We start from the raw sequence: 22,843 nt of genomic DNA on the forward strand, positions 1-22,843 counted from the left end.
CTTGACAATATTGTTCTCTTTTTGATGTCATTTAATTGCAAATCTCTTTTTATAAAAAACAATTGTATTCTCAGAAACTAGCTGTTTTGACTTTTCTCATCTATGGTACATTTTATTTTCAAATATACATTAGTGTGGAAGATAAAGGCCTTTTACCAACAATCAAAACAAGGGAGAAGAATAATTGACAGCTTGTATAGTTAGTACATATGCCTATGTTACAAAGAACACAAATCATGCCGGTATCACAGACGAATTACCCTACTTACAAAGAACTATAATGACAAAAAATAGAGACAAGAAATTCTTATAGAACAAAAATGAAAAGTACAAACACAGTATATTATGGCAAATAGTGTTACCCCAAAAAAATTAAAATAAATACATAGGAGATGGTGTTTGAGCAAGATTGGTTAAAGCCCTGCTTGAATACATGACACCAACTCAACATCATACTAACAACAGCCATTCAAAGAATCAGATTGTAATCATACTATATTATAAGCTCATTAACTTCATGAAACTGTCTGGTAAAATTCGACTTTGCATTATTCACTTATTTATATCCAACACATTTCTGCAAGTATATTATCCTTATTCTCATTATTAACTTCAGTTTGGATGATTTCATAGGGAATCTGACACAAGAGTCTACAAGTACATCCATCAAAAAATAATTTTGCGATAATTATTAATTCTATTAATTTAGTAGAGACTAACAAGTACTTTGCTAGGATTATGTGCACATCTACACTGTATATCAACAAACAGGTAACACAAAAGAAACATGCTGGCATTCTTGGTAATCCCTGGGTGGAGGATGCAACCCAGTGGTATGCTCTGTTGCTAGGGTGGAATGCCTTGTTGCTGAGGAGGTAGACTTTGTTGCTGGGGTTGTAGGCCATGTTGCTGTGGTGTCAGCCCCTGTTGGGGGAGTACATGACCTGGGTGGGGTAGCAACCCCTGAGGTCGTGGTGGCATTCCTTGTTGCTGAATTGGTACTGCCTGCGGTTGAGGTGGCACGCCTTGTTGTTGAGGTGGTACCCCTTGTAGTAGTGGTAGAGATGGTTGAAGTGGTAGTGGTGGTCCTTGCATCATCTGTTGTGGGAGGTATGTGGCTCCAGGTTGTAGCTGTATAAGGGGAAGCCCCCTGGTGAGATTAGATGGGGGTGGAGGGGGCACAGGGGGTGGGAGGCCGCCAGCAGAGCAGGTGGGACAAAGCCAATTTCCTATGACAAAAGGAGGAAGAGAAAAGGAGAGCAAAACTTGAAATTAAGCCAAATTAAAAACCTCAATGTTGGGCCAAATTTTTTAAACTCTTACAGTTTTTGTTGAAAATCTGGCATGTTTTCAAGTTTCTTCATCAATCAACCCTAGTCCATTAAAAAAAGATTACAAGATCTGGGCAAATTTATGAAAATTGGGGCAAAAAAAAAAACAATTTTGAAACAAAATTTTCAAAGGTTTAGTTCAGCATTTTTTAATTTGTTTCAAATCTTTATTTTTTTTAATGATCTGTCTGGCTAAATACAACCCTACTTCATCAAAAGAGGGTATATAATATGGTGGTGGTGGTGGTTATTTTCCTGACTGCTAAGAAAGCATAAATGCTTCTATTTAAGCAACCAGTCAAATAACATGAAAATTGGAAAAACATGATGTTTTTGTGGACAAAAACTGCCGTAATGGCCGCCTTGCTAAAGCCAGGGTAATAATCGGCGCAGCGCCAGAAGCATCGCAATGTGACGGACATGTGCGCTATATAAAAAGCCACCATTATTATTATTATTATTATTAAGAGATTGGTTAAGCATTTCTGACAAAAAGTCGAAATTTACAATAAAGCCTATTTTCAAATTAAATTAAATTGACAACGGTTTGGGAAGAAAAAAAAAAGACCAGGAAAAATGACAATATTTACCTGTTGGTATATCTGTGAGTCCAACACAGAATGTATGGTAGCCTCTATCACACTTATCACAAAACATCATCTTATCCTGCACACAATAACAAAGAAGAAAAACAAACAAAATGGATCAATAAAATGTATGGTACAAAATGATTGTAAGAAACCTGATAGCTCATAGTTCATGATACAGGCATTCACTTTCCTAAGATAATCAAAATGGCTAAAGTTCAAAATCAATCGAACCAATACTGAGAAAGCTATGAATGTTTGAAATATGAGATCACTAAGTCCATGTGAATCTCAAACTGGCATTTTGGTCAGAGGATTGTGACATAGTAGCAGATAACTCTCCCATTAATATTAATCAAATATCATTAATCTCTGTGTTCCTCCTAATTTCCTTTTTCCTTGGAGCAGTACTCAAAATATATCATGGATAGCAAATTGTTATAGGTCCTCTAAAAAGAAAAGACCCTCTTGAGTCATAGATTTTTGAGAAAAAAATTAGATTTTAGTAATTTTATGTGTTGGAACAAATGGGAAAGTTGTACGAAAGTATATCACAGAAGTGATCACTGATTCAGCCGATTTGAAGAGCTCATACCCATAGTGATTATATCTTTTAAAAAACTGTAACTTTGCCATCAATTCAATGGGGGGGCTTGAGAATAAGTTGTTCGGCAAGCCGCCCCCCCCCCCCCCCCCTCCCCTCCCCCATGCCTTGGGTATGTTCATTGCTCTAAAGCCCATTGCCACACTATACAATCCTATTACGATCCAGTTTTAAAGAAATCATGGTTGCATTATATATGAAGATCTAAACAAATTTCATCTTCTTGGTTTAGATTTGGCATGATGAAATGAATACTAATATCTGGATTGTTAGTACATTTGAACCTTCTAGTCAGAATAAAAGTCAAATTGGCTTTAAATCAAAGACAACTGCACTACTAGCCTGTCATCACTAGAATTCTAAGCCGATGTTTATAGCATTTTCTTCTACACAGGAAGCATGTGAGCCCCAGTAATATGCACTTTATGGTTCATATTACTATTCAGAACTTTGATCATTAACATTTTGCATGTTTGAATATCTGCATTAAAAGCTGTTGCAAATTCTTCCCAAATGATGTTGTAGTCTATCTGACTTGAATTGACAACCTGGAAAATCATCTTACCTCATGAGTGGGGTCACCACACTGGGAACAGGTCTTGCATTCCATACACTGCCAGGGATAGGTCTTAATGGTTGCTACCAGCTCATCATTCATCTCCAGGCATGAGGGGTGACCTACGGTGGTTGGAAAACAATATGACATGAGAGGACATTATATCATGAGAGGACATCTTCATGTACAAAAGAGGGTATCGCACAATTTTATTCACAGGTGCTGGTAGAGGTGGTGTGATCGAGTGGTTTAAAAACTTGCCAAAGGACACATTAATCTTCATTTGCTACTCTCCACCCAGGTCTTAAATGGGTATCGGTATGAAGGACTTCCTTGAATATTGTGATTTTGCTGCAGCTCATATCTAAACAAGCCCTTAACACACATGAAGAAAAGAGGAGAACAAGGTACCACAAACAAATATATAATTATAACAAAACAAAATAGGAAGCTTAAGAAGGCTTAAAAGTCGTACATACCACTATTATCACACTGTGAGCAATGAACCAGGTTCTCAGGAACTCCTTTGGTATTGCTGCGTCTATCTTTCAAACATAGGCCACAAATAGCAGTGGGTTTGATCTTAGGCTGTAGGGAGAGAGAGAGAGAGAACAACAACAATTATTAAATGAGTGACACTTTCAAATGGACAGTGCACTAAAATTCAAAACAGTTCAGTTTATTCATACCAATTCCATCAAAAAATGATTTGTATAATACTTGAATACAAGTATCAACACAAGCCAGCAAAACCTAACATGTTAGGAAAAGGAAGACTGAAATGATAAAAGAAAAGAGGAAGAAAATCAGATACATACATTCAGAGAGAGTCATGTATTCACACTTGTTAAGTAAGAGATGCTGAACATTATAACCCCTTGTAGTTTTTGTTTAAAACAATGTATTTTACTAATTTTTATGAAATATTCCCAGATATTTTATCTTGAGGAATTATTTATGTTTTTGTGTATTCATTAATTTCTAACTTGTATTCACGTTTGTTCATTCATGAGGAATTAATAATAATATTCCGCTTATATAGCGCTTAATACAAATGTATCTAAGCGCTTTACAGATATACTATTACCCCGGTCATTAGAATTATTTATGTATTTACCATGGACAGTTATAAAAAAAGAAAATGAAAAAATTGCTTCTCTTTTGTTGGTATTCACATTCATTCATTGTACATTTTGACTTGTCTTAGATTATGAAACAGAGAAAGATAAGAATAACTGGTGAACTTAGAGGAGGCAGAGTTGATTCATTTTAGACAAACTGTGATAGGTTATACCTGATATGGTCTTGGTGGAGTGGGTACCACAGCTTCCATACTCTGCTGCAGTGCTTCAGGCCCAGGTAATCTCACCATGTCACTGTCCCCACTCCCACCAGACTCTGGCCCAGGCTGGACCACGATGGGCCCTGCTCGAGGCCTCAGGATAGTAGGCGCAGAGGATGGCGACCGAGACGTTGCAGGGGTTGAACTCGCAGGAGGCGGCTGCTGCTGCTGTTGTTGCTGCTGAGGTGGCTGTTGTTGTTGCTGTCGTGGTTGTTGCCGTTGTGGATGCTGCTTCTGTTGCTGGTGCTGGACTGGTTGGTTGAGTAACTGTTGCAGCCGTTGTTCTTGCTGTTGCCGCTGCTGTTGATCATTTTGTGGTTGATTTGTGAAGATTCTGCTCTTGACCTTATCCTTCTCATCATTCTTGGTAAATTCCTATCCGTACACAATGATCAAAACAAGAGATTAAATGCCGGAATATCCGTTCATCTTGTCTCTTTTTTCATTTGTGTTTAATAAACAAACTTGGTTAACACCAACAAACACCAACAAAATTAAAAACCTAAAAACAAATATCACAACCCTCAAATTGACAAGACATTGACATATTTAGACAAATATTGTTCATCCAATTGAAAATGGCAAACGACAATTGTAAGATTTTCATTTCCTAGCAGTATTTTAATTTAAGTAAAAGACTTTACAGTTTAATAATGCAGCTGTGTTGCTGATTTAAAAACATAAAGCTACTTTATAATAACTGTTACCCTAAATAGGCTGGGTTAGTATGGTGTATTTTCACCTGGAGGGGGGGGGGGGGGAGATTCATGGCCCTATTAGGGATGAGCATCCCTCATATGATAATGTTGGGTACTTACAGCCATGATATCTAAATCATCGTCTCCTTCTTCCTCCTCAACTTCAGGACCATAGTCCGTCTTTCTCCTGATTGCCATTGGACCATAGATAGCAGTGTTCAATGGCAGATAATTCAGTTCATCAGCCGAGTAACTAAGACAAGAACAATATGACAATAAGCATAACGCCAAATAAATAAATCATATACATGTATATGAATGATATTAATCCAGGTTGCATCTTGGATGGGTAAACATGATTAGAAATGGTTAAGAAATAGTTGATTTCTGACACTTTGAAGAAATGTTGGAGTAATTAGATACACAAGATACTAATTTGCTATCAGTTTGACTAGGCTATGAAATGCCCTCATCTCTTCCTGAGACAGCATGATACGTCACTCTTGATATCATATACACTGTATGCACTGGACTCTAGATGGAATGAATGTAGTCATTAAGGATAGAACTTGCAGATAGACAAAGCAGGAGGAGATTATGGGAGTTCGTTCGTTCGTTCGTGTCTCCTTAGATCAAGATTAATGTATCTTGATCTTTGGAGTAGTTGCTACAAGCGGCCGTGTCAGACACGTTGCCCTGGGTGCGAGATAGGACTCTTGTAGCATGCCCCCATTTAAAACAATTATACAATAACAATTAACATTACATTTAATTAAAAGAATGAAACTATTAAAATTACTCTCATGTTACGAGGAAAAATATTATATACAGCGCTCAAAATACACGGGGGCGGTGGGCGATTCACCCCCGTGAGCTCCATAATCGCCCCCGTCAGGTTGCTCACGGGGGCGATTGCAAAATTAAAAATCGCCCCCGTGGAATTATAAAATAAAGATTATCTTTTCTGATATAACTTTAACACAATATTGAGTATCAATTTTCAAACCTTAAACCAATGAAATGAAACTTAGATGGCGCTTTCTCTTCCATCTCTATGAGTATTACCGATAAAAACAACGGAAGCTCGCAGTGTAGCTAATGCGGCCGTCAGCAGTGGTTATACTGCCCCGGTAGTACCGGTATGCACGCTGACGCCCAATATCTGCTGAAGCTGGAGACGGTCGCGCAAGGACTGAAACATGGAGAAGTTTTTCGTTGTGCAAAGTGTGAATCCTCTGAAATCTGGTTATTCTTAAAGATCAGCAAATAATGTAACTCTACCAGTAAATCAATATTGAGAAGAAGATCAGCAAAGATGTTACAGGGGCGGATCTAGGCGGTTTAGGGGTTTACCCCCCCCCCCCCTTGGGATTCCAAGTGAAAATGTGATGTGCATTGAAAACTGCTATCATGTGTCCAGACGTACACAGTAGATGCCAGGAAAACATCACTAACGGGGGTTCAAAGTAGCAACAACAGAAATCGCCTCGCCGCTATGCGGCTCGTTGACGATGCTGCACATCGTATTCGGGTTACCCCCCCCCCCCCACCCTTAGCAAAAAGCTAAATCCGCCCCTGTGTTTTGGAAGGATATGGTACAGACTAAAAGTAAAGGAAGAATGTAAAAAAGGTTGCTCCGAATGATGAGGACATTATGTGCAGAACGGGAAGAAATGGAGAGAATGTCATCACGAGGAAGTCAATAACAGCTATATGTAACAAGTAAATTTCAGAGGGAAAATGCCGAAATACCAAGGAATTTAGGAGTTTCATGGATACCGATTCAATGGAAATTTGTTTTAAAATAAGAGCCCCCGTCAGCACTAAAAGAGCCCCCGTGAGAAGGCTCACAGGGGCTCTTTGTTTTTGGAAAGAGCCCCCGTGGACAAAAAATTAATTTGAGCCCTGATTATATATATATATATATATATATATATGAATCAAATGATTTGGTCGATCCAGTTCGATGGCACAAACACGGCACTACTGGACAGAGATCCTAACAATTACAGAGCTTGGTCTTGTTGCTCTGTTCACCAGCAGTTTGAGTATATGGAATCCCGTGGCACATTACTCACAAGAGTTCTAACAAGCCAAGCTTACACAGAGCCTATTATGGGAGTACCCTGATTCCAGGGAGTTTCATCCTCCCTCCTTACTTTCCTCACTCATTACTTTGTACGATACTTATTTCAAGGTACATTATAAATAGCGTTTAGTTATAATTAAATCAATTTGGGAGCTCAATTCTCCATAGTCCATTCTACTGTTTCAGCTTCTCTGTCTGTGTAAAACTTGATAATAAAACATCAGAGTTAGAAGGGGTTTAACTCTGTTTTAAAGGACATGGGTTAACATTCTTATGGATCTCAGCAAACATTATAGCACTTTCATAATCAGACTTACTATCTGCAGTAGTCTTGGTATTGGCCAGGGATAACGGCTACAGGGTAGGCACCAATCTTTGTATCCTCTTTACTCAACTTCTTCATCTTTGCTTGAGGCATGTGAAGTTGCTGAAAATAGAAATTAAACTTAATATACATATTTGATACACCACATAATCCTATAAAAATGATGCTCTAGAACAACTGTATTTGTAAGAATTATGATGATACCCACTCACACCAGCATTGTGTGTTATAAAATAATTAAGATACCCTCTATTGATTCTCAAATCTTTCAAACACTACTGTAAAAAACTCATGAGAATGCACTCAAATCAGCGTTTAAGTGACTATTATTACCACCTGCATATCATTAAAATACAGTCAACCTTGCTTAAGTTGACCTTGTCTTTGTTGACCTTTGACGGATGAGCTTTTTAGTATTTAAGTACATGAAATTCTATTTATCTTTCTCCCCATCAAGAATGTGTATGGACAAATTACTTTCATGAGTGTGATGGTGATCTTCTGAATCTCTCATCCCAATAAACAGCAAATTGATGACAAGGGTATGCCTCATTCCCAACAAACAAGCACATGTTTGCAAGTATGAAGTTTTTCTTGCTTGATTAACAAGTTAGTGTTCCTTTAAGTTTTTTAAATTTCTACCATTACTATCAAGAGAGGGAGAGAGGCAAGTACGGGAAAGAGAGAGGGAGAGAGAAGAACGGAGAAGCTAGCACCAGCAAGTCTGGAGAACAGGGGTGTATTGTGTAAACAAAATTGGTGTATGGCCCATGCTTTTGACAGTAATTGATTTAACATTGCGATGTAAATTCCTTTAAGTGTTTTTTCTACGAAACTGTTATGGGAATATGATCGACTTGAACGATTATTTGACTTAAAAAACGACCTATACAGAAGATTAACAAAAGTAAGTCTATGAAGAAATATTGGGACTTTTTATTATCATCAACTTAAGAGGTTATTCGACACACGCCACATCTAATTGCGAGGTTAACTGTATTATCAATTGATCTCACCAAAGTTGTAAAAAATTACTTTCAAAATTTAAATCAGAAACTCTTTACAGACTGTGTACAGACTCACTCACCATGGTTTGTAGGTCAAAGTAGTACTGTCTCTCCTCTCTCTTCTCTCTCATCAAGAGTGCATTGAACTCAGCAGCTTGTTTAGCAGCTTTCTTGATGTATGCTTTGATCTTACTTGCATCCATGGTTGGCTGATCAGAAGTAAAAAATAAATTAAAAGCACCATAACTATACTGAATGGGGCATCTATCAACCTAAACTTGAAACACACTCTTCAGAAAGATACCATTATACCACTTATAATAACACAGAAGAAAGAAAAAATAGTGAAGCATGTCCACATGAAAAATCTATATATTTTGATATTAAGCAAAGTTTTAAACTGTTTCCAACTTCATGAGCAACTGCAAGAATTTAGTATTCACAAAATCTATAGCAAGTTTATTTTCTTGCAAAGGGTGCATTTCTGACACTACTTCATTATAAGAACCATCTTGTTAACATTAGCAGGTGTAAACTAACTCTATAGAAGTAACAATTTAATATGTATTACACACGCTCCAGCAACAATTCTCCAGTAATTTCCAAATGATAACCAAATTTGCAAGTCTATCCTTCCACCTAACCCTACATGTGTAAATATAAAACCAATCTATCTTTGGATTCAACCCTATAATACCTAATCCTAGCCCTAACCCTGAATATAAAACCAGTCTATCCTGTGGATCCAACCCTAATCCTAGCTCTAACCCGGAATATAATCCAGTCTATCTTTGGTTCCAACTCTAATCCAAGCCCTAACCCCTTAATGTAAAACCAGTCTATCCTTCCATCCAACCCTATACCTAATCCTAGCCTTGAGCTCATCAAGACGGCCCCGAAATGAAGGATCTGCCACATATTGAATTAATAACAATAAGTTTGTTTTATCAGTAGATAATTTGACACACGTACAACTGCTGCAACCTAGTTTGCTTATGTCCTATTTGTTTGAAATAATTGAGTTGCTTTTTCTTGTGTTTGATGAAATAAATAAAAATACATTAAATTACATAATAAAAAAGTATTCTTTAAAAAAATCCTTAGCAGAGGGTATTTTTTCAATAGTGACACTACACATTAACAGGCACTGGCTAACAATGATAGATTTAAATTCATCTGGCATATGCTGCATATGGGCTTTATTGTTGTATCAAAACTTAAGATTTGGCCACACTTTCAATCAAGTTATCTTAATACCGCTTCGTATCCTTTGTGCTGGTTGCTGATGTTCTGCCTCTGTTTTTCCTGGATGACTCTGGCATACTCTGTGTACCTGTTGGTATAGTCCTTCATCATCAGGTCATACACCTCGTCTCCACGTAGGGCTGTCAGACCTGCACAGAAACACACATGTTGAGCGATCCAGAGATTTATAGTTTGAAATTCAATAGCATTAATTTGTATATAAATTACAATAGCAGTCCCTGTATTAATTGAGCTGTTTTGCACTGATTTGCTTACCCAGAAAATAGTATCATTACAAACTTGGGAGGAATACCGATCACAAACCTCCTTGTACATGTAAAATATGAAATTCTCACGCAATTAAATTAAAGGTAAAGATCAGTATTGGAAACGCCCCAATTTCAAAAAATGAAATGGAAGCTCTCATTACCAATCATGTGAAAGAATATGTTTTGACTAATACATGATGATAAAAAATTTGCCGGGAAACCGCCTACCAATTCATATATTTGGTAAATTTGTTTCTCTCATGGTCTGTGAGAGATATAGGGTAGTCCCATATACATCTTTCTGTGTATAGTGCTTGTAACTTTACGAAGAATGGGCCAAATTTCTTATCATTTTGATGATTCCAGAACCTTGCAGATGCTAGATGCTAGATGATCAACCTTTTCTGATCGATTCCACAACGTTTCTTTCACAATGCAATCGCATGACCATAACTGGTCTTTACCTTTAAATTGATATTTAAAAAGTCTGAAAACAATGTCATTAAAATGCAAACTATTTTCATCTTTGCAAGGATAAGGACTGATTACAGTATCATTTAAACAGCTTCATGATATGTGTCTGTGCTGATAGACAAATGCTTTGGCAACAAGTATTCCACACCCAAGATCATAACTTCAACACTGAAACCAAAGCTACATGTCCCTAAGGATGTTGACTCCACCAACATATTCAAACCAATTTTTCTATCTTTTGAGCAATCTATATGCCTTCTAGAAGGTGCTGCCTACTAGGATGTCACTTTCCAATCTCTTCCCTGGTCTTCCTTGCCCATTTGTTTCAACAACTGTCTCCATGAGTAAGCGTTTAGTGAAGCGTACGCTGTTCATTCTGGAAACATGACCGAACCAGGTCAGTTGGGCTTTAGTAATGCGTGCGGGATTAGCTTCAGTGGAAATTTTCAATTGGAGATTCTGGCCAGGACTTCTTCATTTCTAATATTATCTTTCCAAGTGATGTTGAGAATCTTCTGAAAGCAGCGCATCTCAAAGGCTTACAGTTTCTTTGGGTCATTCATTGTGATGGTCCATGCCTCTGAGCCGTACAAGAGTATCGGGTAGAAAAGAGCATTGTCAAGACGTAGTTTGGTGGTTAGTGAAATGTCCTTATCATTCCAGGCCTTCTGCAGCTTCCCTAGAGCAACAAATGCTAGCATCAGTCTGTTTTTAATTGTCATTTGAGGGCGTTAGTGTTTCTCCTAGACCTGTATTTGATTACATGTAAATGAAATCCTAACCCCAATCACAACCTAATTCATTTCTATTAAAGCAGAAAAAAATTGGAGAAACAGAATGGCAAAAGTTTTCAATGAAACAGACAAGTAGTAAGCAAGTTATGAATGTTTAAAATATGAGATCACCAATACAATGGAAATTTCAAATTGGCAATTTTGTCAATGGATTTTGAAAGTAATTTTTTACAACTTTGATGGGAGCAGAAAATTTGTTGAAAAAACAGAAATCAATACTATTTTTGTGCATGACAAATGGGAGAGTTGTCCATGATGTACATGCACACAAATAGTATTGATTTCTGTTTTTTCAACAAAGTTTCTGCTCCATCAAAGTTGTAAAAAAATACTTTCAAAATTTAAATCAGTAATCAAAATATACTATATAGGTCCGGCAGAAAGAAAAGACCCTCCTGAGTCAACATTTTGAGGAAAAAAAAATACATTTTAGTTAGTATGTGTATTGAAACATATGGGAAACTTGTCCAGCACAAAATCACTGTGCATTACCAGTTCAGCCAATTTTAAGTGCTCTTATGTATGGTGATTACAACTTTAAAAATACATGCTTTTTTTTTAGTCCGATTACATCCAAACTTTCACCATTGTACTTCTTCTACTATCTATTACATTAGTTTACTATTAAAATTAGATTTCCCTTTAATTCTATATCTCTAATAAAATAATGCCAGGAGCGATTATTATCAACAACAAAAAAAAGGGAACACCTACCAAGAGTGACCTGTTCCTCTGTAACCACACCTCTCTCTCTGAGAAACTCTTTCTCCTTGATGTCCATGACCCTTCTCTCGAGATCTGAGATTTATTGAGAGGAATTTAATAAAAACACTTTATAAATACAATAATGTCACAAACAACATCTTTGTTATTTTGGGGGCTATCAACAACAAAAATAGAACTAGAATTTAAATCGTCACGAGGACGATTAAGGTGGTCTGTCTTCAAGTCTTATGATAGATTATAATATTTACTTTATTGAGAAAGGGATAAGTTATATAGACATGTAAACAATGATGATCGTCATGATGATGATGATGATGATCTTGATAGTAATGGTGATGACGATGATGATGATGATGATGATCATGATGATGTTGATGATTATCATCAACAGACCATGATGACATCAGACTGACAAAAATGAGAGAACATTTAGATAGTATATAGTCACAGCTACAACATACTCAAAAATCAACAAAAATCAAGCCGAAATAACGGCGATATTGCTCGCAAAAGACAAGATTTTGTAGAATCCAGATTTGAGAAAAAGTCATCTCCCATAAGGATTGCACGCAAAAAATATTGGATCAAGTGATAATAGGGTAATAATAAAGTAAATATGGTTGTTTATTACATTATTTACGATTGTACGTGTTTTAATATTGAAAGGAGATGGTACAGTGAAAGGTCAAAAAGAAAAAAAAGTGAAGAAAACAAATTGTTGGAGACGCCCGGACTCGAACCAGGGACCTCGAGGTCGGAAGTCAAGTGCGTTACGGATATACCAAAACATTTCCCATAGAGATTACAGGTAAACGGGAAATGGAATTCTCAAATCCCACTTTGCAAGTGAAATATGAGCATGATCCCGGCATCTGAATGAAAAATAAAGGGCACACTTATGATAGCTTATTGTCTCAGCTACAACATACTCAAAGCTCAGCGTAAATAAAGATAAAACGACGGAGATATTGCTCGCGAAAGACGAGAATGTAGAATCCAGTTTTGAGAAAAAGTCATGTCCCATAGAGAATACACGCAAAATGTGAAAAATTGACATGCCACCTTTAATCGCAAAAATACGCCATGATACCTTTGTCAAAATGAAATATTGTGTTGACTGCATTTGTAGAGAATTGTCTAAGCTAGATCATATCAAAATTTGGAAGAAAATTGATCATTGTTTACAGAGATACAGTCAATTTTCCAGAAATATGCTGACGTCATAATATGCAAATTGAAATTTTGAGTTTGGAGGCCATTATGATGACGTCGTGAGTTAATTGAGGGTCAAATGAGACATGAAATCATACCTCCAACTCATAATCTATTTAAATATGAAAGAAATTGGGGGTTATCTATCAATTCTGAAGAGTTAAAATGAATTTTGTATAGGCATGTTTTTGCCCATGTATTGTGGATACAGATAGCGCAGGTCGGCGCGTGCGTTCAACTTTGACAGCCGCTAATTGCGGTATTACTGGTCGGAAACAGATAAACAAGGTATCAAAATGCTTGGAAAAATGTAATAAATATGATAACAGAAAAAATTTGGCGATTCTATGTTGCAAAATGCCAGGACGCGCGGAAATGCGCGCGCAAATTTTGAAAATGCTTAAAATGGCCTGAAACGTATGCAAAATTAATTTAGAACGAATTTGACCATTTTAAAATTTTAATGCGCGCGTACGTGCGCGTCGAGGTGCGCGCGCAGAATTTTTTGACATTTTTTGTTGACCTTTGACCTGAAGTTGATGTATACCAAATATGGTTGATTTTTGATGACTCGTTATCGAGATATGATAATGACCTGATTTTTACAAAATGGCGCCTAGATGACGTCACGATGACCTAATGACCTGGAAAAAGTTGATTTAACTTGAAATCATAGGGCTTGATGACTGACAGAAATTTGAAGGAAATTGACCATGTCGATTTCGAGTGAACGTGTGTACAAAAAAGTGTACGGAAGAAATAAAAATAAATAAAGAATAAAGAATAAATAAAGAAAGAAAGAAAATTCTAGCGAAATCAATAGGTGATGTGTCGTTGACAGACCACCTAATAATAACATTTCACATCATCTGAAAAGCAGTGAACAGATTTGATTGGCCAAGTAGGGACTATGATTTTGTCTGCTGTCTGTCATGAATAGCTGTCACAATCTGCTGTTGATATCTGAAGTGGCTATTGTTCGCACGCTAAGAAAAATTAATACCTTGACAATTTTTCTTTGGAATAGATATGTGTCATAAGCCAGCACTTTTGTTCTTAAAATCACACCTTTCTCCAGGTAACTGATATTATTATCTATATAAGGCTTCCAAGCGGTACAATATATCAGTGTATTCAATATCTTTAGTGCAGTACCCGGATGACTGACTGAATATTGTTTCGCATTGCTCAGTCATCCGGGAACTTCAACTATTGATATCGATACCATATCGTTATCACACAAAAACAAAGCCATAATCACCAAGGTAAGTCAAATTTGGTTATTTTGCTAGTCAGAATAATAAAGATAATAATAATAATATTCTATGGCTTTGTTTTCATGTTATACAAGAATATATTGCTCTCGCTAAGACAATATTAGACTCATCTTTGACTCGTCCAATATTGTCATAGCTCGAGCAATATATATTTTGGAATAGATCTGTGTCATAAGCCAGCACTTTTGTTCTTAAAATCATACCTTTCTCCAGGTAACTGTTATTATTATCTATATAAGCCATCAAATATTATATAAATATCTAGGTATCAAACTCCCAACAATGGAAACATAGCAGTATTTAGATTGGTTGTCATGTTGGGATAGAATGCTCTAGCCAAACTTACTTGGGTACTTGCGCTTGAAGGACTTGACTCCAAGGAACTCACTGATCTGCTCCTGGACAAAGTACCACTCTCCAGGATTATCCTGTGGCCACTGGTACTCAAACACATTCTCTGCAGGGAATTGGCCCAAACTTTCAAAGCAAGGGAGAAACAAGTAACGTGGGAAATACCACCATTAAAATGCAGTGTATAAAGCAGATCTGTCCTTTTGAGTTGATAATACATCACAAATTCTCGCTACCCTAAATAGGTACGAAAATCTCGAAATTCGCGAGACGAGGTAATTTTCACTCTCTCGGGTCGTCACTACAACTTCCGGTATAGAGTCCCATCCCGCTGGCGCTACCGCCTGTGTTCGCTGTGCAGAGTTTTCACGCACGCTAAAATTGATGCCAATCAGTGTACTTTGTACAGATTATAATATGCAATGGAAAGCTTCGGGCAGAATTAGTGACTTTAGTACAAAAGGCCGTTAAACTCTACCGTGAAAGAGAGGGTTGTGATCACGAACGCCTGCACAGGAAGCTGTAATGTCGAAAAGCTATCCCATAATGCAATGCGCGTTTTCAGGATTTTCCCCGGATCTCGGCAGAATCGCTATTTGGGGTAGCGAGAATTCATGAAGCAAAATGGCTCACAAGAATATCATTGATTCTATGCAGTCATATACAGTATGTATCTTAACTCGTTTGCTTAAAGTACTACCGTACTAAAAAAAAATCACCCACCTGACTTTGTTCTCCCATTTGTATTAGCTTGGAAAGACCAGGTACATGAAACATATGATACAGCCGATATTTATTTGGAAACAAAATAGTTAAAACCTTCCATGTTGAGCAAGAAGTGAAGTACCACATGCCATTGATAATGGAATATAGCTCTACACATCGGACAGACAAAAAGAGCATTATGATGGCAGATGGCATTCCTCTATAGTTTAACATGTTTTGAAGTATAAAAAAAAAAAAAGATAAAAGAAAAAAGGAAACACTTACTCATCCCCACTCTGAACTGTAGGAGTGCTTGTCCTGGACCTCTTGGGACTGGCCTTTGGGCTTTCACATATCAGCTCTCTGACTCTCTTCACAGGCAGTGGACTTCCCTGAAGACTATCCCTGTAGTCCAGCTCACTGCTCTTGGCTGAAACAAAACTCTCCATGCTGCACTCGTCATAGATCTTGGGAACCTTGTCGATGTTGCTGTCATCACGATTATTTTTGGTGCCGAGGTCTGCCATGGAGTCCCGAGTGTTCCCATCTTCCAATTCCAGGATCTGGGTATCCATGAACTCTGGTTCCTGTTCCTCTTCAGCATCTTTTGAATCCTTTTCTGCGCTCTCTGCAGCGGCCACATCTGCATCACTCATGACCTCAGCAGCATCAACAATTTTATCAGGATCTTGTTTTTCCTGAAGTGGATCATCTTTCTTTGTTTCTTCTTGACTGAATTCTGAGACAAGAGACTTGCTGATTAAGTCAGCTACTACATTGACTGTGCTGCCCTCTAATGGGATTGATTCTTTGCTGCTTTCTACATTACCAGTTTCTTTTTGATGACTATCCAAATTTCCTTTACTGGAAGCCAATTCGTCACTAACTTGACCTCCTTCTTCATTGGTCTTGTCCTTATCTGTCTCATGTGTTTGCAATCCAGCTGGAAATTCTGTGAGACCTGCACTTTCATGTTTGTCACCTGGTTGATCCTCTGGTGTTACAGTGGTTTCTTGTGATGCAACCTCATTGGCATCTCTCACTTTGGGAGATCCAGTGCTTCCCACTTGCCCATCTCCAGTTGGTTTCTGGTCACCATCTGTTGTGTCCATCTCCTCCTGTTCAAACTCATCTTGGTTGCCATCACCTTGTCTTACAACGTCACCTGGAGTCTCCTCATCTTTATCGCCTGGAGCTGTTTCTTCTGATTGTCCTTGGCTTGCGAGATCAGTTTTGTTTTCATATGTAGATGATAAATCTGCACCTTGCATTACTGAATCATCTCCACAGACTTCCTGGTTACCTGGAGCACTTTGCTCATCCCTTCTCTTTTCTGACCCTTTGGCACTTTCCTCTTTTGGAAGGGGCAGTACTTCTTGACCTTTAGAAACCTCTCCTGCAGTACCATCTGACTCTCTTGTAACAACTTCCTGTTGTTGAGCTCCTTGATCCTGAGACTCACTCAAAGTTCCAGGTACACCTGTTCCTTGTCCTGTTGACTGTTCCATAGTCTCCAGTAGACATCCTTTTTCATGAGGTTCCTCAGTCTTACATTGTTCTTCAGGTGCTGACTGATCCTGACTGCTGCTTTCTACATCTGGACTCCTCTCACCCGGTGATAGAGCGACATGGGGGAATTCTGGGGTGGAGTCCATCTTCAAATCTGCAAAGGTAACGAAATGTAGAATGTACTATTTTAAAGAAAAACATGTAACTCTTATCAATTCAACGTTCAATGTTTTTAGAATATCCTGTACAGAATATTTCTTGCTTGTATTAGGGTGTCTGAACAATTTTTCAATTTTCCCTTTTGGATTTTGTTGTTGACAATATGGTTCGTTGTTTTAATTGTACATCCACATCTGTTCCGTTTGCCGAATGAATGCACAAACACGTACACACATGCAATCAGAATGCACACACGTCACATATTCAACGCTGGTCAGTATATATTGTGTATGAAGGCTTGCAACATGGTGAGCATGCTCAGGGTTTGCTTCACACCTGTGAACGCCACATGAGCTACAGAGCGTGAAATACATATAAGCATGTGCAGATTCTATGCCCTGTCACGCCTCCCCATTTTGCCAATTTAAAAAGTGGGGGGAGGGTATTTTCAAACTGTAATGGCTTGTGATCCCTTGGGGCTAGCAAAAAACAAGCCCATAGATAATGTCCTTATGACTGAACCTACTTATCGCTCAGGGGGTCATTTCTCAAAAGTAGGAAATCTCAGAGCTAGGATGGAAACGATGTTTAAATAGCTGTTTTGAGATTTTGATCAAGATATTTTTAGAGTTCCGAGATGACCTTTTTGGGGGAATATTTAGTAAAACCTGCTCCTTCATATGACACCTCATTTGTTGTGCATCGCCTTCAGGATAAAAAAGAAGAAAGGTTTGAATCTCAATTTGGTAATACTAACATTGAGTTTGACCAATTTTGCATGAGCGCGCAATGCATCTGACCTAGTCTAGACTGCATAGACTAGCGTAGACCGAAAGCTTCAGTCTCTGATATCGACGGTGGTTCCGCTGAGATCTCATATGGCTCCACCGACCGCCTCTATACATAGACTGAAGTACGGCCTATGCCGTACTAGTGGAACAAATGGTTCGGTTCGGCAGGACCGCGATGAATGAGATATGCCACAAGATTTTCGTTCTTTACATCCTCAAAAATGCACTTTTGCTGCAATATTACAATAGGCCAATAAAAATATAAAAAATAATAAACAAATATGGCTTTGACTTACAATAGCTTACTCATTTATATGATTAATCCAAGAAAGTCTCGTAGTCGACATGATTCGTTGTCATCCATCTTGGTTTTAATTAATGAATATTTCTTTTCGAATGTCCATTAGCTACGTACGAGTCAACCCAGTGATATATGAATATTCATAAACCCAATACGAAACGAGTGCTCTGATTGGCCATTCGCTCTGCTTTGGTAGGTTGACCCGGAAATATATCGGCCGGGTGATGTCATAGATTACTTTCACGGTTCAGAGAAAAAAATTGGATAAATCATATAGAGTAAAGGAGGGGTAATCGACCAGCTCCAGTTTTCGGCCGATCCGTTGGATGCATGATAAAATCCCTTTAAAATACATTGTATAATAGCTTAACACATATCCCACACATACCATACCATGCCAGAGTCACTGAAGAACCACATTTGCAATGGAAAATATATCCTAAAATATCGGCGGTCCCACTACCCAAATCTGAAAAATCGAGTATCTTACGCGTGTCTGTAAGAAATATGGGTACCATAAAATGAGCTTTATTTCAAGTATTTTTCAGATTTAGAGCCCGATTTTGTGTTAGTCGCAAGCTCAAAAGTATCTCATCGCATGTATTAAATCAATGCAGCCGAACACCGCGACGCACACACGACATGTCCGTCTAATTCAGATTCCAATTTCCGATCACCGCAGTGCTAGTTTTCAAAGAATCTATGGCAAACCGCGACCGCTAGCCGCTGCAAGTGGAAGCAGGTGCGCGTGTAACTCCGGGAAGCTCCAACACCGGCGCCGCAGGCGTCGGAGCTTCGGGTGGTTTTGTTGGTTTCTCGTGGTTTGCACGAGGTTGAGAAGGCTCTGTTTGTTCGATTCGTGCATATTCAGCGATTTCGAGCGTTCGGCGCTCGATAGCATGAATATTCATATTTTCTTCACCACTGCTGCGCATGCGTACGTTCTCATCGCTATTTTGAATCAACGCTGCGACATGGAAGAATCGTTGGTGTAGTACCCCGAATTAACCTTTTTTTCCCATCGAAGACTTCTTCAAATTATACATTCAAGTGATTGGAGTTGAGCCCCGAGGAGTCGTGCACCCTATGATGTAAAAATTGTAAGTACTCCCTTTGCAGATTTAACGATAATATCACCCAATCGGCTGTTTTACTAGCCCCCACGAGAAACCAACAAAACCACCCGAAGCTCCGACGCCTGCGGCGCCGGTGTTGGAGCTTCCCGGAGTTAGTGCGCGTGAAGCACCCGTAATGATCATCATCATCATCATAATGTGAATTATTTACATGAATTTAATGACGATCTGAGATTACGGTCGCTAAAAAGTGAAAAGAGAACACGAGTAAGATTACCTTGAATGAATGAAACAAGAAAATATCATTCAATGCAATGCAATCTCTCTCTGCTCTGGCCATCAACGCGTACGCGTGGGGCTGTACACAAGTTACAACACAGTTGGGAGCGGATCGGCGGCTCACGCTCGGTGCAAAATCATGTCCCGCAGAATTGCGGGGAATGAATTATTGATCTCCCTATTTGATTATCATTTTCTAATGTTATGATACAATACCTCATAATCTGAATTATATTTACCTTATGAGTTGTATCAGTTTTCACAGCCAAATGCCCCCGAAAGTGACGCTTTCTCTCAGTTTCTTTTGTTCCCGCAACCCGCTTGTCTCCGATATCCTCTGCGGTAGCTGTAAAAGAACAATTATAAAAGAAAATATTGGGGGAGGGGGATCAAAATGCACCTCCATGGGGGGGGGGGGGGGGGGAGGGGTGGGGGTCAGTCCAAGGAGGGAAGGAGAGGAGGAGGGGAATTGATCCGAAAGGGAGGAATATTAAATCAGAAATAAGAATAGAGGGAGGATATTTGTGTATTTTTTACGTAACAATTATACACCAATTACCTTAGCTTGGAGAAAAGGGTCAATCTGCTTTCTCCTTCTCATTCTTCGTCATTTCTTCTCCTTCTTTTTCTTCTTGGTTTTCTTGTTCTTCTCCTTCTTCCTCTTCTTCTTCTTCTCATTCTTCTTCTCATTCTTATATTATCCTTTTAATTTGTCCTTCTCTTTCTTCTCCCTTTTGTCATATCAAAGGATTTTCCTCCCATCGGCATACGACACTTGCCTGAATTTGACCACCTCTCTAAGTCGTTCCATAATGGCAGATCATAAAGATGATGAAAGACTGGATAGGTTCGCCTTTTACATGCCTTAACTGTTGATTGGTTGATTGATTTTTATTCGCCAAGCTTCCAACATACAACAATATACAATAATAAAAGATCAAACTTAAGTCAACTTGAACAGGATAACCCACGAAAGCTCGAGAGCTTATTTCCAGTGGGGTCCCCAGTGGGGTTGCACTTAATGAATCATAAATTACAGTTTAAATCAGCATTGATGTTTGAAATAAGTATAAGGTGATTGAAGAAAAAAAATGGAGCCAGTTGAGCATCCATCGAATCCTATCCAATTAGTATTACAAATTAGTGTTACTGATACATATTTTCAAGTGTAAATTATCATAGCTCAATAATTGATATTTTACCCAGGGGAATGGGTATTTCATTTCACCAGAATCACATACAGATCAAAGAAAATAGCCAATAACTTACATATTGTATTATCGTCGTATAAAAACCATGCTGTTCATAGATACCCCACTCGACAATCCGATGAGTTTCACTTACCTCTTTTGAGAACATGTTCTGCACAGAACACGTTCATTTTTGAAGGCCCTAAATTTTGGAATACTCTACATAACGATTTGAAAACTTTCCCTTCACTAATTGCTTTTTAAAAAAAGTAAAAATTTTCCCTATTACAATCTTACAATATTTAGAAATTTATTGTGATAAAACATCTCCTTCCCAATTTTTCTTTCTTTCCCTCTTTCCTTCTGCCCATCTATGAAAAACAAAACTACTTGCCATCATGTTCATGTTCTTGCTCTTTTTGTTTCAGCTATCTCAAGGATTTTGTGCGCTCCCTATTTCGTGCTCGATCTCTACAATTTTCCTTTTCTCTCCTCTCCTTCCGTCCAAACGCAGCCCACATTTTGTTCTTCTTTGTTTTTCCCTTCTTTTTTTCTGTTTCTTCTTCGTCATGTAATTTGTTACGTCTTCTTGTTTACAGTCATTAAGTGTTTTAATAAATGTTGTCTCTGTCGGCCGCTATTCTTCTTCGATTGATTATGTATTCCACATTATTTTCACACTCATTATTATCTGAGGGGTCCACAATTTACAAGCTCTGCTTTTCAGTGGACCTCTCCATTTCCTCAAAATATAATTGCAGTTAATTTTCAAAAATGCAATTTTTGTCTTCATCAAATGTATAAATTACTATTAAGATTTGTTTATTACGAATGTAACTGTGTTTTGTATACATTTTACATTGTATTCGTTATTATGTATTGTATTTTGTTGAAAATGAAAAAATAAAAATGAAATGAAATGAAATGAAATGAAATATCGCCATGCTACGCTTTGCCGCCCCTCCCTCCCCCTCTCTCTCTCTCTCTCTCTCTCTTTTCTCTCTCTCTCTCTCTCTCTCTCTCTCTCTCTCTCTCTCTCTCTCTCTCTATATATATATATATATCTCCCCCTCTCTCTCTTTATTTCTTTCTATCTTTCTTTCTTTCTAACTCACTCTCCATCCTCACTTTCATGCATTATAGCATGATTGGGGCTTTAACAACGTATGATCAGCATCTCGTAGTGATGTTATGTTGATCACAATTGAAGTTCTAATACAACAAAAACATAACGAATCCTGATCATATCTCCAAGGCAATACGTTGATTGCAACATGTTACGTAACTTTTCAAATTTTTAGGACGACGAGAACCATCATCAACTCCGTTTCCCTCTCGTAACCCATGACAACCTGGCCACTCGATGGAATTATCAAATTGTTTTTCGTCTGCAGTTGCTTGTGCATGTACATCGCTGATTCCTCCACATACGAAACGGTATACCGGTAACGTAATTTGCAATCTTCGTGAAGGAGACAGAATATCCTTTATCTGGAGTTATCTGCCCATTATCTCATCTGCGTAACCAATGGCAACTAATACACCTTGCAATTTGGCGCTCAATTTTGAAGGACAAACAGTAGTTGAGACATTCAGTTGATGTATGATGGGTGGTATATCGTCTGCTGGCATAGAAGGTTAATGGGACAGTATATTTATGTTTGCAGGTTTTTTTTATGACTATGCAATTTGAAGATATAAGACATCTTATTCCATTTTAATGAAAATGATGGCTCGTTATTTCTCATTCTCGAGTTTATTGACGTTTGGTAGTCATTAACAATAAGTAAATGTATTATTGTATGACGATGCAGGGGCAGACCTCTGTTTGGGGTCCCGAAAGCTCTCGAGTTTTAGCAGTTCAGAATATTCAAGTTAATAATAGCCGTCTTGAGCAATAGGAACAATATCTTCTAAGAACAATTTTATATAACAAAGGGTAGTCA

General features: G+C 38.0%; 1 protein-coding gene across 1 annotated transcript; it reads right to left on the reverse strand.

Annotated features, from left to right (window-relative positions):
- Positions 1-13: 13 nt before the first annotated feature.
- On the reverse strand, positions 14-20,028 carry LOC580820 (transcription initiation factor TFIID subunit 3). The gene is made up of 13 exons (XM_780854.5): positions 19,947-20,028; positions 15,878-17,255; positions 14,883-15,013; positions 12,036-12,119; positions 9,797-9,933; positions 8,620-8,748; positions 7,525-7,634; positions 5,239-5,371; positions 4,373-4,795; positions 3,558-3,666; positions 3,088-3,200; positions 1,922-1,997; positions 14-1,229 (listed from the first exon to the last, which is right to left on the reverse strand). The coding sequence occupies exons 2-13, from the start codon at positions 17,245-17,247 to the stop codon at positions 847-849; spliced, it is 3,198 nt and encodes a 1,065-aa protein (XP_785947.2). The 5' UTR covers positions 17,248-17,255; positions 19,947-20,028; the 3' UTR covers positions 14-846.
- Positions 20,029-22,843: the final 2,815 nt, after the last annotated feature.

Source organism: Strongylocentrotus purpuratus, unplaced genomic scaffold, assembly GCF_000002235.5.
Source record: "Strongylocentrotus purpuratus isolate Spur 01 unplaced genomic scaffold, Spur_5.0 spur5_scaffold_14, whole genome shotgun sequence".
NCBI lineage: Eukaryota > Metazoa > Echinodermata > Echinoidea > Camarodonta > Strongylocentrotidae > Strongylocentrotus > Strongylocentrotus purpuratus.

What these genes read in the sequence shown, in the direction of transcription:
- LOC580820 (XM_780854.5), bottom strand. Translation starts at nt 17,247, where the DNA reads ATGGACTCCACCCCAGAATTCCCCCATGTCGCTCTATCACCGGGTGAG. An exon ending in TACCAAGACTACTGCAGATA is followed by an intron (nt 5,372 to 7,524) that starts GTAAGTCTGATT and finishes TTCTTGTCTTAG; the next exon opens with TTACTCGGCTGATGAACTGA. An exon ending in CTCACAGTGTGATAATAGTG is followed by an intron (nt 3,201 to 3,557) that starts GTATGTACGACT and finishes CAACCACCGTAG; the next exon opens with GTCACCCCTCATGCCTGGAG.